At 50.8% G+C, this 17874-nt stretch overlaps 1 protein-coding gene across 1 annotated transcript in view; it reads left to right on the forward strand.

Annotated features, from left to right (window-relative positions):
- The window catches only part of LRRC75A (leucine rich repeat containing 75A), a 65156-nt gene that overhangs the window by 16625 nt on the left and 30657 nt on the right, over window positions 1-17874 (forward strand). Inside the window, exon 2 of the mRNA XM_032200901.1 lies at window positions 7953-8081. Within this exon, the coding sequence (XP_032056792.1) occupies window positions 7953-8081 (129 nt within the window). The remainder of the gene's footprint in view (window positions 1-7952; window positions 8082-17874) is intronic.

Consider the following 17874-nt stretch of genomic DNA (forward strand, 5'->3'; position numbering starts at 1 on the left):
TTATTAAGGTCGGGCCACCTGAGGCAGGATTCGTGGGCTCTTCTCTTGGCACATCCCTTGGCAGAGGCTGCCCATGCTGGGTGCGCAAGTGGGGCTGTGTACAGTGAGTGTGCTCGGCTCATTGCTGTTAATTAAATTCGATAAGAGCAGGTGAGAGATAAATGCAGATTGCACAAAGCTCTGGTAGGCTCCGTGTGGCTTCAGGAACTCCCAAGGATTGTAGCGTGTACGGTGAGACACCGCTGTAATTCCCAGTGCTGCGGTGCTGAGTGCTGCCCTCATATTGGGAATCGCTCGCTTGCTGTGTGCCCACATGCCAGGAGGTCTGTAACAGGCTGTGGAAATTAGGGAGATGAGTGATCCCTCCCTTCTGCTTGCAAATCCTGTCCTCTTTTCTGCAAGGATCCCAGTGCTGCCTTTTTGTTGCTCCTGTAAACAAAGAGGTGCACAAGAACGTAAGAACTGCATGCTCAAATATAAGACTTGAGTGCCTGTAAGGCATCTCCTGTCCCCTTCCAAGTCCAAGAGGTGTTTGAGCTGCCAAGAAAACAGCAGGGACCTAAAGAAAGCTTAAAAACTTAGCTGGTGCTGCTCGATGGTCAGCTGCAAACAGGAGGAGCCAGGAGTTGTTAAGGGGAGCTCCAGCAGCCAGAGCAGAGGTAATGGGGCATGAGAGAAGGGACCCAAAGCCTCCTGGTGTGGGATCTGCGTGGGCTGTGGTCCCAGCAGGAGCAGTGGTCCCAAAGTGATGAACCAGCAGTAGCTTGAATGGGAAACCGGGCTGTGGGCAGCTCCTCCTGCTTTAGGAGGGATGTGTGAATACTATTTTGTGAGCTTAAGACAAACGTGTGTGTTAAAGGCATCGGTGGACCTAGATTGTCTAAATTGTTCAGAGCCTGGAGTTGCCTTCCCCGGGCAGTGTTTCTAAATCCTTCCTGTACTGGGATCCCACCGGCTCTGTAAATAAAGGTGGGGGGCTATCTGTTCCCATTAAATATCCACAGGCACCTTTCTGAAAATGTCTGCGAGCTGCGGCCTGGCCTAACTCCAATTGGGGTAATTACATTTGCCTCACAGATTAAAATAAACGAGGCACATTCTTCTTCCAATCTCTTATTCCTAGTTGTTTATTATTGAGATGGCAGCATCGTATCTTTGCCCATTAATCCATCTCTCTCTGTTTCCAAAATTCCAGCCTCCTGGAGGGGGTTTGGGCTGCCACCATTTATTATTTGAGTCAATCTGCCAGGCAAACGTTTACTTCTTCCCTTAAACGTTGACTCTTCTCTAAATGTACCCTCACTTGAGGCTTGAGTGTGCGATCAGCAGTTCCTGACCAGTATTTACTCTCCTAAACAGAAAATATCCCATGCAAAACTCCAGTTTTGCACCAGTCCTGGGGATTACAAACAGGAATTCACAGCAGCAGTTGCTGGTTTGCCTGGGCTGGGGACTGCCACCCTTGTCTCTGGGCTGGTTACAGGGGTGTTCGTGGGAGACATGGGGTGCTGGGCATCCAGAGAATCATCTGCCCTCCAGCAATGTCCAGCCTTGTTTCAGCAGAAAGTAAGGCAGCACCAAACTAATTAGCAATTAAGCAAATTCAGGAGGGCCAATCCCATGCAAAACAGGTGGGGGCTGATTCCAGGGGCTGTGGCCAGGCCTGGAAGATTGTAGCTGGCGGATCCATAAACACACAGTTTTTCTCTGGTTTACGAACCTCAACCAGACTCTGACGATCGAGCCGAACATCCTAAGGATTAAAAGCAAGGAGTAGTGTGTTTTATGGGACCGAGCAGCTCCATCCATCCTCCCTTGTGGAGCGGCCCCATGGCCTGTGCACACCCTGCTCTGCGGAGCACATCACATCTCCCGTGCCTGTCTCCAGTCCAGCCTCACTCACTGCAGATACCCTCCTCATGAAGTCGCCTCTCCCAGAGGAGTTGCTGTGGGTGATGGATTGCACTCAGGACTAATCCCTCTCTTCCTCCGTGCCTGATGCTTGTTTACAATACCAGCCTCGCCTCCTGGCGATCCGTTATGCTGCTCTGGCTCTTGGTTGTGGATAAGAACCAGTTTTGGAAGAGGTGCTGGGCAAAATAGCAGCTCGGGGGATATTTATGAGCAGCCGAGACCCAAGGAGCTCTGGGCGATGTTTTGCACTGTAACCTCATTTGGGCAACCAGTGACTGCCTTCCCTCCCTGTTCATAAAAGCAGCGACAGAGCGCCCTGCTCTATCGCCTGGCTTCTCACACAGACTTGCTGAATTTTCCTCTAACTGTGATTCAGCGCGCAGTGACAAATAGTTTAATAAGAGAAAATGTGCCCGACTTCCGCTGCTTATGGCTCCTGGTGGCCTGGGGAGCATCGCATGGTGCCAGCTTTCATGGAAATGCAGCGCGGGGAGCCGATTGCTGGGCTCTTGGTGTTGTGCTGCAGTTCCTGACAGGCAGCAGAGAGGGACTAAAAAATCCTTGTGCCCAGCAATAGGGAATGATAAGCTAGGGATATGATTCCCGATGCCTTGCTTGCCTTTTTTTTATTCCTTTTGCACTGGGAAAATGGCATTGCTCATGTAGTTTTTGCCTGGGGAAGTCAGTGGTGAGCCCCGAGTTTGGGCAGGGGTTTGGGGAGCTGGGTTGTTTCCTGTTGTTTCTTGCACAAAAGAGTCCAGACCCTGAGGTCTGTGGCTGCACCCGTGCCTGGCTGCTGTTTTCCCAAAATAACTGGGAAATAACTCTTGTGCCTTTCTTGGCTGTGCCCAGGAAGTTTCCTTTGCTGGCTGCTGTGGAGGGAGGCATTGCTTCTTCCTGCTGGACTTCTGAGTTAAATCTCTACTTCCTTCACAACCTTCTTTTTTATCTTTTTGGAAATCTACTTTTTTTGCATTGCAGCAGGAGACCCCTCCTGCAGAGGCTGAATGCAGGTGGTTGGTGGCAGGGGGCTGTGATCCCTCCATCCTTGCCCCCAGCTGGTAAGCCGTCCCCAGGGACTGGCGAGGGTTTGGCCTTCTCCTGGCCTCCCAAACCTAGAAACAAATCAGATACCTTGCAGGAAGGGCATGGCTGAGGGCAGGGAGGATGAGCAGCAAGAAGAGCAGAGTGGGACCATGCTTTCAGCCCTTTCCATTATCCCAGCTTTCTCTGCTTGCTTGTCTCATTGATCCCAAATCCTGTCTGACCTGGGCATCAGTGCAGCAGCATCATGCAGGATGTGCATCTTGGAGACACTGAGATCTCTGGTCCTCTCTTGCTGGCACCCCTGAGGATGCCAGGGGCTTGGGGCAGCTCAGGGATGCAGGGACATTCCCCTTCTGCTGATGCAAACCTTCCCCAAACCATCACAGCCCCATACAGGGCTTTGGGTGCACACTAGACAAACACCCCTCCAGCCAGCACTGAGACAGCCGTGGTCTTACCAGCTCATAAATACCATTGTTTTTAACCCATACACCTATTTTCCTATTTTGTGCTTGCTGTCCAGGTAAGAATCCTCCGGGGAAAGGAAATGTGCTGTAAAAACCCATAGAGATTGGAGCCAGATGCTGGGCGTTTCCTCCAGAGCTCGCGATCTGCGATTTGCTGCTGACAGCCTGAGCTGGTGCGAAGTTATTAAATTGCAGATGAGCTCATCGCTTGGCCTCGAACAAGTTTCAGCCTTGAGTGGCTTTAAAATATTACATGTGGTGGGAAGAGACGATGCTGGTGTGGCAGAGAGATTTAGGGAGCAGCTGAGAAAGACATCTGTGCACGAAGAATGCTTACGGGGAGGGAGGAGGGGAAGCTTCCTGTGAAAAATGTGAGCTCTCCCAGGAGAGAGACGTTCTCGGATTTGTTGGTTCTATATTTGAATTTTAGCTGAAAACTGTCAGACTTCTGAGATGCTCGAAGGGAGGTGGCAAGATGCTAAGCCTGGCTTGATCCTGAAAGATCCCGGTGTGTTGAGAGCTGCGTGCGTGGAATTACTCCTGCCTAGCCCCATATTCGGCCCCTTTGGTACTGCGTGTTGTTTGCCAGTGATGCTATATGACCGTGGGCCAAATCCAGCTCTGACCTCATGTCAGATTAATCCTCATGTTCAGCTCTACCAGACTGGGCAGGTAACAGCCACCCTGCTGTTGGGAGAGGGTGTTCTCTCCTTGGAAGAGTGGGAGCTGGCTTTGGGGGTCTCCCTGCACTGTGTTATCCGCAGGATTGCTTTTTCTCCCTTTTTTTTCCTCTTAAAAAGGAGCCCAAGCTCCTGAACCCACCCAGTTCTGTGCAATCACTCGTGGATCCACACAGTGCCGAAATACAAGAGGAAAAAGTCTTGAAGGATGGAGATAGTTTCTCCAGCCTAATTAAAACCAAACCTGCTTGAGTAGCACTGCTGGGCTCACACGGCTATTGCAGTGCTGCTCCTGGGGAGCTCTGTGCATGCAGACATCTCAGTCCCAGCTCTCGACCCTCAGATGAATTCATTATTTTAAGTGTCAATTTGGTAGAAGCTGTGGGATAGACTGTAAATAGATAGGGATGCTTTATTTTTCAAACAAGGTGTGTTTGCAATTGGAGCCTTGGTTGCTTGATTCTTGTGGCCACTTGGATTTGTTGTTCTGGGGCTTTTTTGGGTGGTCCTGGGGAGGGTGAACAGCCCCATGCATGTGGGTTTCCAACTGCCTTGGCTTGCTTGGGGTTCTTCTGTACCAAACAGTGTGTCTGCAGCCATTGGCAAAGCCTTGCACTTGGTGCCAGAGGGATACTCCTAGCAGTAACAAGGTTATTTAGGTCTGTGAGTATCTTTTTTTCCTTTTTTTTTTTTTTTCTTTTCATTTTTTTCTTCTCTCACTTGCTCTCTCACTCTTTTTTTTTTTTTTTTTTTTTTCCTTTTAAACCAAGTAAAGATGTTTTCTTACTGCCAGATTGATTTTGGGCTTCCTACAGAAGCAGCTGTACCCAATCCTTCTGCACTTGTACTTTAAAAGTTGCATTTATAGAGCAAGGCCTGGACTCTGCATTGCCTTATCCATGACACAGATTGGAGATGGGCTTCTTCCTTGTGCGTGTGGGACTTACGGCATCTCATGGAGCTGTTTTGCTTAGCTCTTTAAGGGAGATAATGCCTTGGTGGGATCCTTTCCTTTTAAATACATCATCTCTAAGTGCAAGTGCTTGTGGTTGTGGGTGATAAATGCAATTTGCGCTTGTGAGATGCTCTAATGTCCTCACATGACAAGTTCTGCAGAAGTGCAAAATGCTCAGTAAATAACAAGTTATTTGTAGAGACTGTAAATAAGAAGAGAGCCAGGAAGGACAGATTTTTGCAGGATGATCGTGAATAAAATTACCCCAGCCTTGTGATGTGTGTCTGGCACTTTCCAATTTTTACTGAGTGCCTTAGCCAGACTGCAACTCCCACAGGGTCAAATAGCACCTTCCTGCTACCAGCACCTTATAAATAACTTCATGTTTCACTTTCCCAGCTTGGCACAACAGCACCTGGCCCTGGGGTTCCTATCCTGTGGATTTTCTTTGCAGCCACTTGGTTTTCCCCAAGAGGACCAGAGCACCGCGTGCTTTCTCCTCCAGGCATGTTTCTGGCATTGCTCATTTCTTCTTTGCCTGAAACTTCCCTGTTGTTTTTGCAGCTCAGCCCTTTCCAGCCTCAAATTCTTGGTAGGATTGGACCCGGTTTGCTTTGCTGGCACCACCACTAATCCCTGGGAGTGCAGCCATCACTGGGCTGAACCACCCTGGGTAGTTTGTTGTAGCTGACATTTAACCTTGCACGGGGTTAAAGATTTTAACATCAACCTGTTAGCATTCCTTTCGAGACACTAAGCACCCAAAACACCAGCAGATCTCTTTGCTCTGGTTTGTACAAAATTCGGCTGCGGTCGCTCCCAGACCTGCTGCTCCGGCTCAGCCTGTCGGGGCTCTCACGTGTGCCAATGCTGCAGTGTGGAAGCCACGAGGGTGGATGCCTCTTCCCTGGCCCTGATGTGGGATCCTCGCTTCCTTTCCTCCAGAATTCACCAGATGCATGTGGAGAGGTGGATTATGAGCACTGAGCTTAAGGGTCTTGGCAAGCTGCTTAGTTCTGGGGGTGGCAGGAAGGAAATTTGGGGAGGGCAAGTTGGCAATGGGGCTGTCTCTGTGGGCTTATGGTTTCCTATGTATGGGATACGTAGGGAGACAGCACCAGGGCCATGTGGAGGTCTCTACCTGCACCAAGCCAGCTGGCTACAAATTGCAGGCATTTCCATCCCCAGAGATGTGTGTGTGTGTTCAAACATCACAGTGTTCTCAATGCCAGGTGCCGCCAGCTATGTGAAAGGGGGACTTGGCATTTAATGGGGTTGTGGGCAAATCTCCAGCATGGCTCTTCTCAGGGATCAAAAAACATTTTCCTCAGTGTTGGTGGAGATATGCATCAGAAAACTTCATCACTGCTTGACTTTTGGTGAAGAGTTGAAATGATTCCTCATTTCTGCTGTATTTTGGCTCAGGAAAAGCTCAGAACTAGGCCAGCCCACCAGTTTACAAATCATCTCCCGTTGCCAGTGAGGGCCTGGAGGGCCAGGGGTGGGGATTTCGCACAGAAAGGTTCACACTGGTGTGATGTTGATGGTCAGTTCTTCCTCGTCAAGTCACATCTCCACCAATTCAGCGTTGGCTGCCCGTTAATCACTGCCATGAGGTTTTGGCAGTGCAGGGCCTCTGTCGCACCAAAACACGCGGCTGGGTGGCAGGCCGCTCTCAGCAGTGGTGTGTCCCTGCCTGCTGAACCTCATAGACATCATCTGGAAAGTAAATGCTTTGGGGTAGCCATGGTGTTGTCCTTGCTGTGGGGAGATGGACGTGTTGCCCAAAGGAGAGGACCTACAGGCCGTCGTTTCACTAAATCCTGTTGGGCCAAATAGAAGGGGCTGCCTCTGGGCTTCACTCTTCACAAGAGAAAACAGGCTTGTGAGGAGTGACACGGAACAGCCCATTGCTGTCAAAAATAAAAGGCTAAAGGGAAAAGGCTTGCTTGGGAACGCCGGGCTAGAAATCAAGCCCAGCTCTGCTGGAGCTGTGGTGTCAGCTGGGTCTTGAGTCACGTCTGCTTGCTGCACTGGCCCTGGCATGGGGTTATGCTGTGGGGTGGCTGTCAGACCTCATTGCAACCTACATTCATCTGAGGGCCATCCTGTCCCCTGATCAGCTGCTGCTGTGAAATAAAACTACAGTGGAGCTGAAATATTTGAAGTAAACGGAGTACACTACATATAACCCTTCCTCTCCTCGTCCCTGTGCGCTAATGTATTTCACAGAATGACGAGCTCTCTGCCAAAATTCCTCAGATTATGATGTCTCAGGATTGAGAATCAGAGAAAATAGTCTTGGAGGGGTCCTCAGGAGGTCTGACCCATCCCCAGGGCAGGATCAGCTCGATCGAAACTGTTCCTGACACTTCCTTATCCAGTCTCCAGCAGCAGAGCCTCCACCCCTTCCCCAGCCAGTCTGCTCCAGCACTTCGCCATCCCCACAGCCCCTGGCTTTATCCTTCTGCAATTTGAGGCTCATTCCTTCCTCCTTATGCACAGCAGATGCAGAGCACGGCTATGCTATGGCTGTTCTCTGGTTCCAGTTTCACACCAGCCAAGTGTCTGTGTTTGCTGGAGTCATCTATGATTTTACCTTGTTGCACACCTGGTGTCAGCTCACTGGGTTTTTGGCTTGTGATGGGCATCGAGGTGTTGGATCTGCAGCCCTAATGCCTTTTTGCAGAGCAGATAAAGCACAAGGAGTGCTGCTTTCCCCAGGGTGACATGTTCATGTGTCCCTTCCTTGTGTTGGGTGGTGGTAGGGATCACTTTCTTCTTGACTTCTTCGTGGGGACCACCACTGCAGGCTAATTTAAAAGATTTGTGCTAGCCACTGGCTTTAGTAGCACATCTAACACTGCTCCTTTACTCTGTCTCCTGCAGGACTTAGGAATGGAGTCGACCTCTCTGGATGATGTCCTCTACCGATATGCCAGCTTTCGAAACCTGGTGGATCCGATCACTCACGATTTGATCATCAGCCTCGCTAGGTACATCCACTGCCCCAAGCCGGTAGGTACCATGGCATCGTCACATCCTGTAACCGTGCTGCTTTGGAAAACAGCTCCACTGGGAGTGTAGGGCTTCACCCAAGGCAAAAGGCTTCCTATTTACTGCGATGCTAGTGTGTTTTTGGAGAGAGGAGACATGCTCAGAGATCATGGTTAGACTGCCTGATATTGGGCTTTTCAGCTATCTTGGTGACATTAACCTAATGTGAGTACTTTGGGTCGTAGCACTTAGTTTTGCACGTTATTTCTGCTTTCTTTGGCTTTTTGTTTCTACGTTAACAAACTTGCCGTGTTAGAACACTTTCTGCCTTGCAAGGACAGCAGACCCTTCCTTGCCCTTGTGCAATATTTATTGTGACCCCAAATGACAAGGGAGTCCTTGGCTGTGCCTGCAAGGCCAGGTTGCCAAAAAAAAATGCAGCCTCTGTGGGCTGCTGGTTGGGCTCTGCTGTGAGCAGGTTTCACTGTAAGCGTAGCCTCATGCAGATGGGGGATTTCAAAACTCTTGGCCTCGTTTGCTCCCTGGCATCAACAGCAGCGTACAGGCTTTTGGAAATCCCAGGCTGGCTCTCTTCTCTTCCACAGCTAATGTGACTTTGCATCGTGGCCACTGGCTGTTTGGATAATTAGGGTTTGTTCTCTCCCCAGGCTTTCCTTTTAAATCAGCACTATTGTTGGTGTCTGATTCAGAGCAGCGTAGGCTCAGAGTGGTGTGAGATGTCTGATAGCTCCAAACACACTGGATAAGGGGGAGAGGGAACGGGGGAAGACCAACAGCTACCAAGCAGTGATTGCAGCAGACGTAGGTGGCATCAGATCCGGGGGATGTTTTAATCTCCCTGTCCCCCTGTGCTGCAGTCGCTCTCCTGTGAGCCTGGGAGGATGGCACAGCTCTGTGTGCTGTGTCCTGGCGCTGCAGTCACAGAGACATGTTGTGCATCAAAGATGAATTGGGCGCAAACAGCTAAAACACGCACCTTGCAGAAGAAATTGCTTGCTTCTGCCAAATGCTGTGCAGGCTGAGCAAGAGCTGTGGTGAGTGATGCTCACTCAACTCCCCTTAAAGTGTTTGCTCCTAAAGAGGCATTTCTGTCAGTGTTTTTCTTATCTGGTCTGGACACAGGTCAGAGCACGGTGCGGGGAGCTGAAGGCTCCTCTGTCTCTGTCACAGTTGTGTTTTTCTTCTCCCCTGCACGTTGCTTGTCAGGGACTCAAGCTGAATTTAAAACAATGGAGTTGTAGGAAGAGGCTGAGCGTTGTTTTCTGGTGAGCACAAAGGAGGGCTTACAGGGCTTCCTGGTGGGACGGCTCCATCCTAATAGCTTCCTTGGGGGTGTGGGAGCACTGTGGCTTCCCTGAACTTGCCATCTGGGACCCGTAAGCTACTAAAAAGCTCCCTGTGCTCCAGAGGAAGCCCTTCCACCCCCATACCCTGCACTTGGCTCTGCTCACATGCAGATGTGATGGAGCTCTGTTTGAGGAGCACCAGGAACACAACATCAGGAAGGTTTCACACCTGATATAGATGGGGTCATCTCCTGTGACATGTAGGGTGCAGCCCTTCCTGTGCCCCTCCTGGGGGGCAGCAGCACCATGGCTTGGGGGGACATCAGAGCAAGACCCAGCCCCTCTTGGGGACCACGCCGTGCAGCCCTGATATTTTCCTTGATGCTCCTGCAGGGGCCTTGATACTCCTGCAGGTCCCAGCAAGCTTATCAGGCCTCTGAATTTCTGCCAAGAGTCTGCTTGTTGCACTCCGTATCCTTGGACTTGGTTGCAGAGGGGGGATGTTGGATGTTTTTTTCCTCCTGGAGGCAGCAAACTCAGCGAGAGCTTTTCTGTTCTCTCTGCTGCTGAACTGCAAGGAGCCCGTGCAGCACGGGGTCTCTTTGTCCCCGTGAGATGCTGCTCGCTGAATGCACGTGGTCCTCATCATCCCTCGGGGTCTGCACCCCTCCAGGCAGTGGCTCTGGTGGCTTCTTGGTGCCAGCCATCCCCAGCGAGGCTGCTGCAGTAAATGCTGACAGGTGGCCAGCGTGCGAGCGGTGACAGCTGTGTTCACACAGCAAAGAAAACGTCACCCCGTGTTTCTGTGCAGCTCAGCACGGAGCCCTGGGGTCTTGCAGGCAGCTGCTAAGCCCCAGAGCATCCCTGGTGGGCATTGCCTTGGAGAGGAGAGCAGGGATTGTGCAGGTGGCAGGCGGCGAGTCCAGCAGCAGGACGGTGCTGCAGCTCCTGCTGGGCCTTGCTCAGGGTTTGGGTGCCACCGGCTGGGCTTTAAATCGTCTTTCGTTTGGCAGCTCAAGATGCTGGGTGAAAAATAATTTCATCCTGGTGCTTGGCTGTGGTTTCCTGAGACACCGAGCTGCTTTTTGTCCCCCGTCAAGCTGCATGCCTGAGTCACCTGGGTTATTTTCCAGCCTCCAGTCCCTTTCCCCCAGAGCTTTTGCTCTTCCCCAGTTTCTTTGGCAGAGACTTGGCAGCACAGCATGAGAGCAGGGGAAAGCTCTGGGCCAGGGGCGCTGCCAAAGGTTTGGCTTTCGCTCAACCTGCCAAAGGTTTGCTGTTGCATCCTGGGGCACGAATCCACGTGAATATATAGGATGACGTAGCTGTGAACTTGCCCACATCTAGAAGGAGGTGGAAAAAGCAGGGCTGATGTGGACCCTGGTGGCTATTAAATAGTTGGGAGTGATGGGGTCTCGCTTTCCTCCTGGACAGAGCTCTTCCCTGGCTCTCTGTATGTTGCTCTTTCCACTCAGCCTCTATTTATACCACCTTAGCTTAAAGGTGACCCCTTGGCTTCTCCCCCGAGCTAAAATAAAAGCTGAATGGTTTTTCCAAGCGCTGGGTAAACACGTAGTGCTCTGTAGGGCCAGGAAAAGCTGGCCTGAGCTGTCCGACGTGGCTGCTGCTCAGCACAGCTCCGGGGATGCTCATTCCAGCGAGCAAATTCAAACCAGCAGCGAGGCACGAAACCCAGTTTGTGATGGATGGGGCTGGAGTGCTTTGAATGAGCACGAGCTCGGAAATTGGGTGAGCCCTCGTAGGGACACCTGAGTGTTTGGTGCAGAGGCTGGGCCGTGTGCCCCATGAGGTCCCAGCCTCCCCGAGGTGCTCGAGGTTGGGTGGCTTTTGTGAGAGGAGCCCCAGTGTTGTCCTTCTCCAGGTCACCTGCAAGTGCTTGGGGTTACTCAGCCCCTCAGTACAGATGGATAATGCCGTTCTACCGACGCTTGCATACGATCAAAGACATTTGAACAAGTGTTTCCTTCCCCACAGCTGTGACCCTGGGGCTCTCTTTTATCTTGCAGTCTCTGTTTCTCCCCGGCACCATGGCAGGGAGCCCTGGCACTGCCAAACACCACAGCGTGTGTCCCCACTGGGTTAAGGAGGTGGTTGTGGTGCTTTGGGCGTTCTGGTGTGATGTCTGTCTGTCCAGGGTTGCCCTCTGAATGGGGAAAAGGGACAAAATGTAGAGGCAAACGATGCCACGTGGTATGGGACCAAGCTGCCTGATGCCCCTCATCTTCCCCACAGCCATTTAAATTTGCAGTGAGGGGTGTTCCAGGCAAAGGAGCTGAAGACACAAATGCAAAAGGAGCAAAGGGCCCCCTGCAAAAAAAAAAAAAAAAAAAAATCAGCTCTTTTTGCCAGCAGGAATATCTGGCTATAAACTATTGGAAAATTAAAGCGGTTTCTTTTTTCCACAGACTGCAGCCACATGTATGGATGACTGATGACCGTGATAGCGAGTGAGTCAGGCTTTCCCCCAGCTTGAGGACTTGTTGGACGTGGGATAAGCACCGAGCGGGGCTGGGGGGAGAGCAGAAAGTGAAGCTTTGGGCAAAGGCATTTTCCCCTTGCAGGCTTGGGGCGCTTGATTGCTCCAGCTCCTACAGGTTTTGGGGAGCAGCCAGGGAGGTGTAAGCTCGTCCACAGTCAATGCAAAGTGAGATGTTGGTTTTGCTCATCCCCTTCCCACAGCAGATTTCTGCCAGTGGTGGCCAGGGCAGGGCTGGTGGAGCAGCTGAGCAAAACCCCATCCCCAAGCCCAGCTTGGCCTGTCTGCTCTTCTGCAACCCACTGAGAAGACAGGTGGAAGATGAAATCCCATTTGCTTGTAGGGTACTGGATATGGGCAAACAGCTTGGCATAAAAACTGTCCAACAGGTAATGTGGTCCTCTGTCTCCTCACTGAAAATGCAGAGGTGATGTGCTGGGCTGGGACGCAGGACTGGGTTTGCCCATGTAGACGTGGATAGAGCAAAGACCTATTTTGTTATTCACTTCTGTGCCATTTGAGAACCCATGCTTAACGCTGGTCCTGGCTCAGATTTCCTGCTTGAGCTCTAAACTGATCAGGTTTGCAGCGTGGGTTTGATTATATGGCTTGTCACCCATGAAAGCAAGAAAAAAATATATGAAGTAGTTAGCATGACCTGGTTGAAAAGGTCTCTTTCTAACCCTTCTTCAGCCCTGGGGGATAAGGATTTGACTTACAGATGATGTTAGGTTTTTATGCCCTGCATTTTTAAAACATGTAATTTCTGATGGAGCTGTACAGAAAGTAACATGAGCATTTTTCCTCTTATTTACAGCCCTGTGTGCTGTGACACGTGGCTGAGACTGTATTAATAAGCTCAGCTTATACAGGGTGAATATAACCAGGATACCGTGACCACTAGCTCAGTGCCTTTATCCCAAAACCGAGCTCATAATCCAGCTCCTTAACCATGTGTGTTAGAATTTGCTCTTGAATTCAAATTATCATTCCAGGTTTCTGACATCACACTTATTTTTGCAGCAGGACAAGCTGAAATGACAGGTACGAAGCGATGACACATTGGGGGACACTCAGGCAAAAACCTCTAAAACCCCAAATACCTGATATAAAAGCAAAGGGGGTGATGAGGATTCAGCTAATTCAACTGCGCTCTGTATTAATGGCTCAGGTTTTTTTTGCCAGTCTTGTTCCAAGTGTGAAGATAACTCGTTATGGCTATTTAGACATCTGCAATACATTAAAATATCCTGCAGTACAAAAAAGGCTGCGAAGCTCAGGCTCCACTAACGCCAGCTCTGGTTCTTCCCCATCTGGAAGTGTCGTGCCCTCTGCTCTTTACAAAAAGAGAGATGTTCTCGGAAGCCCTGGAGCATGAGCTAAAGCTGAACGGAGTGCCTTGGAAACACGGGGAAAAATGCGCCAAAGCCTTCTCTTTGCAGTTTCTTTAATATTAAGACTGAAAGTGAATCACAGTAAGGGCTAGATGGGCTGTGATGGCACCACTACCAGCATATTTGCTGGGGAAAATTGAAGTGTTTTTTTTAACTGCAGTGGGAATGCAGAGGGAGAGGGGATGCTACCTGCCCCTGTCTGAAAGCTGCGTGCGGATGGGAGGCAGATTTGGTGTCACTGCTGGGGCTGTGAGTTGGGTCCTGGCACTGAGTCTCTGCACCCTTTATTTATAGTGCCACGCTTCGTGGTGCAGGGACCCGGGGAGGCTGTGCCTGTCCTTTTAAAATAAATATATAAAATGCCAAGTAGATGAATCCTGTCTGAAGTTTATCACCTTATACGAGATAGACTCCCCTCTCGGAGGTGGTCGATGAGGTACCACCCTTTTTGGCTAGCTTGTCTTAGATGTCTGGCCTTGCCTCATGAAAATCAGATACCCCGTTACAGACTTTTGTACCTCTTGTGGCTCTGAAGGAAATCCAGCACGTGATTTTTCAGCCTGTTGGGTGCAGAAGAGCTGGGGGAAGCCCCTGGTATTTGCTGTTACCAGTGATGTGAAGAATTTCCTGGATTATAACGTAATCCAGGGAATGTAATCCAAATGTAGGGGGACCAGGCGAAGGCACAGCAGCGTGCACAGACAGAGGAGCCTTTCACATCCCGATTCCCTCAATGATACCACGTGGGGGGCAATCCATGGAGAATCTGTAATCTCAAAGTCTCTGAAGCTGCACCATTCTGGAAGAAGGGGGCTGTATGGGAACAAACAACTGCTGACTGAGGTTTTTACAAGCAGACAAACAAAAAATCTCCATATTGTTTCCCCCTTCTCAACCTCTGGGGCCCATCCAGCTCGGTGAGGGTGACTTTTGTCAAATTGTTATCTTTTTATCTTCTTTGGGTTGCTTAAACCCAAAATCTCAATGCTGGCTGGCAGAACTGCCAACAAGCCCCTAGCTCGGTTCCCATAATAACAGGGCGACCTTTCCTGAAGGCTGTGCAAGCATCTGCAAACCCTCCTAAATGCCGCAGGACGGATTTTGTCGTCTCAGAGGCAGATTTTGCAGAGCCTCCAAAATGTCAGGTGCTGCGCAGGGGCCTTCGTCACCCAGGTTGGGACTGGAGCAGATCATTAAAAAAAAAAAAAAAAAAAAAAAACAGAGCAGGAGAAGATGTTTCATGGTGCGCTCTTTGCAAATGTCCCTCCTTTTCTCAGAAGGCAGCTGTTGCCAAGCTCCTGAATTAAACCTCAGAGTTGAATCCAAAGCAGAAGAGGAGGTAGAAGGGGACAGATCAGCGTGAGGATATTAATGCCAAAAAGAGAAGGAAAAGGTCTGTGGCTGCATTTTGGAGGGATCCACCAGTTCTCAACACCAGGGCAGTGATATCTTCCCCAACTCCTTGGTTTTCTTCCCAACTTCTCTAGAGAAAACCTCAAGTAGGAGATGATACAGACCCAAGCTGCCTCTGCTGGGTGTCCACCTCTGACTCTCCCATCGATGCTGCATGGTTGGGCAGAACAGCTCTTCTCACCTTCGTGGTGGCCTCCCCTTCAGGGTGGGCAAGAAGAAAAGCCGTGAGATGCTCTGCTCTTGGTCACGCTCCATCTAATGTTGGTGAAATCTCTTGGAGAAGGCTCTGATATCTTTCTGGGCTCAGCAAACCCTTGTTTGAGCTCAGTCTCCAGCCTCTTCCTCGATGCATCGCTCCCTCCAAAAAAAAGTCACCTGGGAAGCACATCGAAGAGCCATCCTCATGCAATCCACACCACAAAAACGGTTTGGGTCAAGCAGACCTTGTCTGATCCAGCCCCACACTCCCAGAGAATCCCAAGATGAGGAATATAGCCAGGAGAAAACGTGATGAAGGATGAACTGAAGAAACCATTTGCTGAGCTTGTTTTGCTAGAGCTGGCAAGCTCACAGACTATTTTGTGAACAATACCCTATGCTGGGTAATAATTTGAAATAATTGAGTCCTGTGGGGGTGTGTGGCCTCGTACCACTTTCCAGGCTTGATGTCACCTCTGTTTTGTTCCTGGCAGAGGAGCTTTGCCCATGCATGGGCAGCCTCTCAGCTAAAACCTGCTAAAACCAAGCGAGTGTCCCCGAGGGAAGCGACGGATGAAGAAACAGGTACCTCATTAAACAGTAACAACATGTTTTATTGATGTTTTCTGACGGTAATTGACATTTGAGTTCAGCTCATTGAGCTTTTAATCAGAAGATAATTTACCCCGTAGGAAGGAAGCGTATTGATTCCCTGCCTCCTCGTGGGAGCAGTGTTTATGTACGTGGAGTGTGTGGTGGGATTTGTGCACCACGGCTGGAGCGGGGAGCTCCCTGCTCGCTGGTTTTGTCCCAGTGATTCGGGCACGTGGATGGATGCTTTAATATCTGCTCCCAGCCTAATTCATAGGAGGGTGAACGCCAGGCAAGCAAGCGGTCTGCTGGCAATGCGGGTGTGCAGAAATGAATGGTTTAATAAGGAGGATTCGCTGATGATGCCAGAAATTGATGGCACGTTGAGGAATCTGCCCGGCCGCAGGTCACGGGCACATCCGACTCATATCCCATATGCCAGGCAGAAAAGCCCTGCTCAGTTTTCATACAAATGGGTGAAAGATGCTCTAAAAAATGGCATGATTCCATCTCAGGGGCAAAAGCAGGGGCAGCTCCCCAGTGTTTGGGGAATGGGGAGAGATGGGGGCATTCCCAGAGTCTCAGGAGCAAGTCCTGCTGAGGGGTGCAGGGAGTTTAGGCGCTGCGTGGTGGCTGTCTGGGGTCATGCAGTGGTGTAGTCCCCTTCAAATCCTGCCTTTGCCCCGTCCTGTGAACTGCATTGAAACCTGAAGAAAAATCTATTGCTTGGCTTGCACCCCAAATTTCAGCTTCTTTGCTGGATTGTAGGTTTGGGGTGGGCTAGGACCCCAAAAGGACAAAGGGCTGATGGAGCGAGAGGAGCTGAGGGGTGCGCCATGTCCTGTTTCCCTGGGGTTCCTCACAGAGGTGACACAGCTGCTCTGTCTCTGCTGGGCAAAAAGGATCCGTGAAATGCAAAGAACCAAGGTCTTGCAGATAGGAAGGCTGCCAGCAGGATGCTTGGTGGTGGCTCTCAAATGGCAGGGACTGTGATTTCTGGCCAGAGTTCAGCGAGCGATGATCCGACACTGTGCCTTTATCCCACCCTTTCCACCTTCAAAGAGTTTTGCAGTCATTAGGATCTGTTAAACCTCTGGATTCCTCTGCCTCTCTCCCTTTTCTCCTTCCACCTGGCTCTCCAGGAACACCCCAGTACAGCCCCCGTGCCTGTGTTTGTATTTTTGCATCCTCTTGGAGCACTGGCAGAGACCATCCCGCTCCCCCTGGCCTCGTCGCATCCCGCTGCTGTTGCTGGGAGTGCTTTGCCAGAGCTGACCTTGTTTGCTGCTTTATGACAGTGATCTTATCATTTAAAAAAAATATAAAAAAAATCCCAGGTTATCTCGTGCCTACAAGGTGAATGAGCTGAAGGTGAGACTTGCTCTGAGGGCCGTGTCCTTGCCCTGAGGTGCACATTTCTGTGCCTGCCTGCAGAAGGGAGTGACCAGCACTGATGCAAAGGGGACTTTGTCTCCCCTTCCCAGGCTCCTGTGCACATCACGAGGCTCCCAGGGGTTGTGGCGAGGGTCTGAGAACCCACAGAGAACCACATAAATACTCCAGGCGCTGTCCTGGAGACGCTCCTGCTCGCCTCCGACAGAAATAGCGAGTGTGCTGAGCTCTGCTTCCCGTGGGACCCGGCGCGGTGCGGCTGAGAGGCAGGCTCCGCGGGAGACTTGTTGGGCTGGGAAAATCCTGCGTGATGTCCTACATCTGCAACATAAATAACCAAATGTTTTACTGCTGGCTTCACCCCGGAGTCCAGCGAACGGCGAGCGTTCCCCTTTAGATAGCAGCAAAAGCAGGCGCCGGGCTCCGACCTGCGGTTCCCAAGGCAATTTCCCCCAAAAAGTGCCTGCTCCTGTGGCTTGCACACCGGGGGCAGGTTGGGGCTGTCAAGACGCAGTGGCTGAGGTGTTGTGGTGCGAGGTGACACGGAGGCACTGCACCATGTCCTGCACCTATCGCCCTGCAGCTGGTGGAAGGAGCCAGGGGGGCCGGTGATTAGAAGGGTCCTGCCCAGCACTGCAGTGATTTCTGCCATCAGGATGGATCCCACAATACACAGCTCTGTGCTCAGCACCGTCCTCGTGGCTCTGCTGCTGTCTGTGGGGTGAGAAAACCCTGTTGGGAGCACGATGGGGCTGGGCATTGCAGCACAGGGTGTAGGCCCCTGCTGATCCCCCCCCATTCCCCTCATCATTTTGACTGCTGCTCATTTATCCTCTGCTGCCGGAGCCAAGCTGGGTGCCCTCCAGTATATCTCGCACCAGATTTTTATATTCCTTTCTGCAATTTCCCTTTATCTCACATGCTCCCCTCAGGGCCATCTATCACCTCGAATTTTATTGCCTTTTTTAATTGCTTCTCCGAAGTCCAAGTGTAATATTACTCCCGAATCTTCCTGAATAACT

Source organism: Aythya fuligula, chromosome 20 (assembly GCF_009819795.1).
Source record: "Aythya fuligula isolate bAytFul2 chromosome 20, bAytFul2.pri, whole genome shotgun sequence".
Classification (NCBI taxonomy): domain Eukaryota; kingdom Metazoa; phylum Chordata; class Aves; order Anseriformes; family Anatidae; genus Aythya; species Aythya fuligula.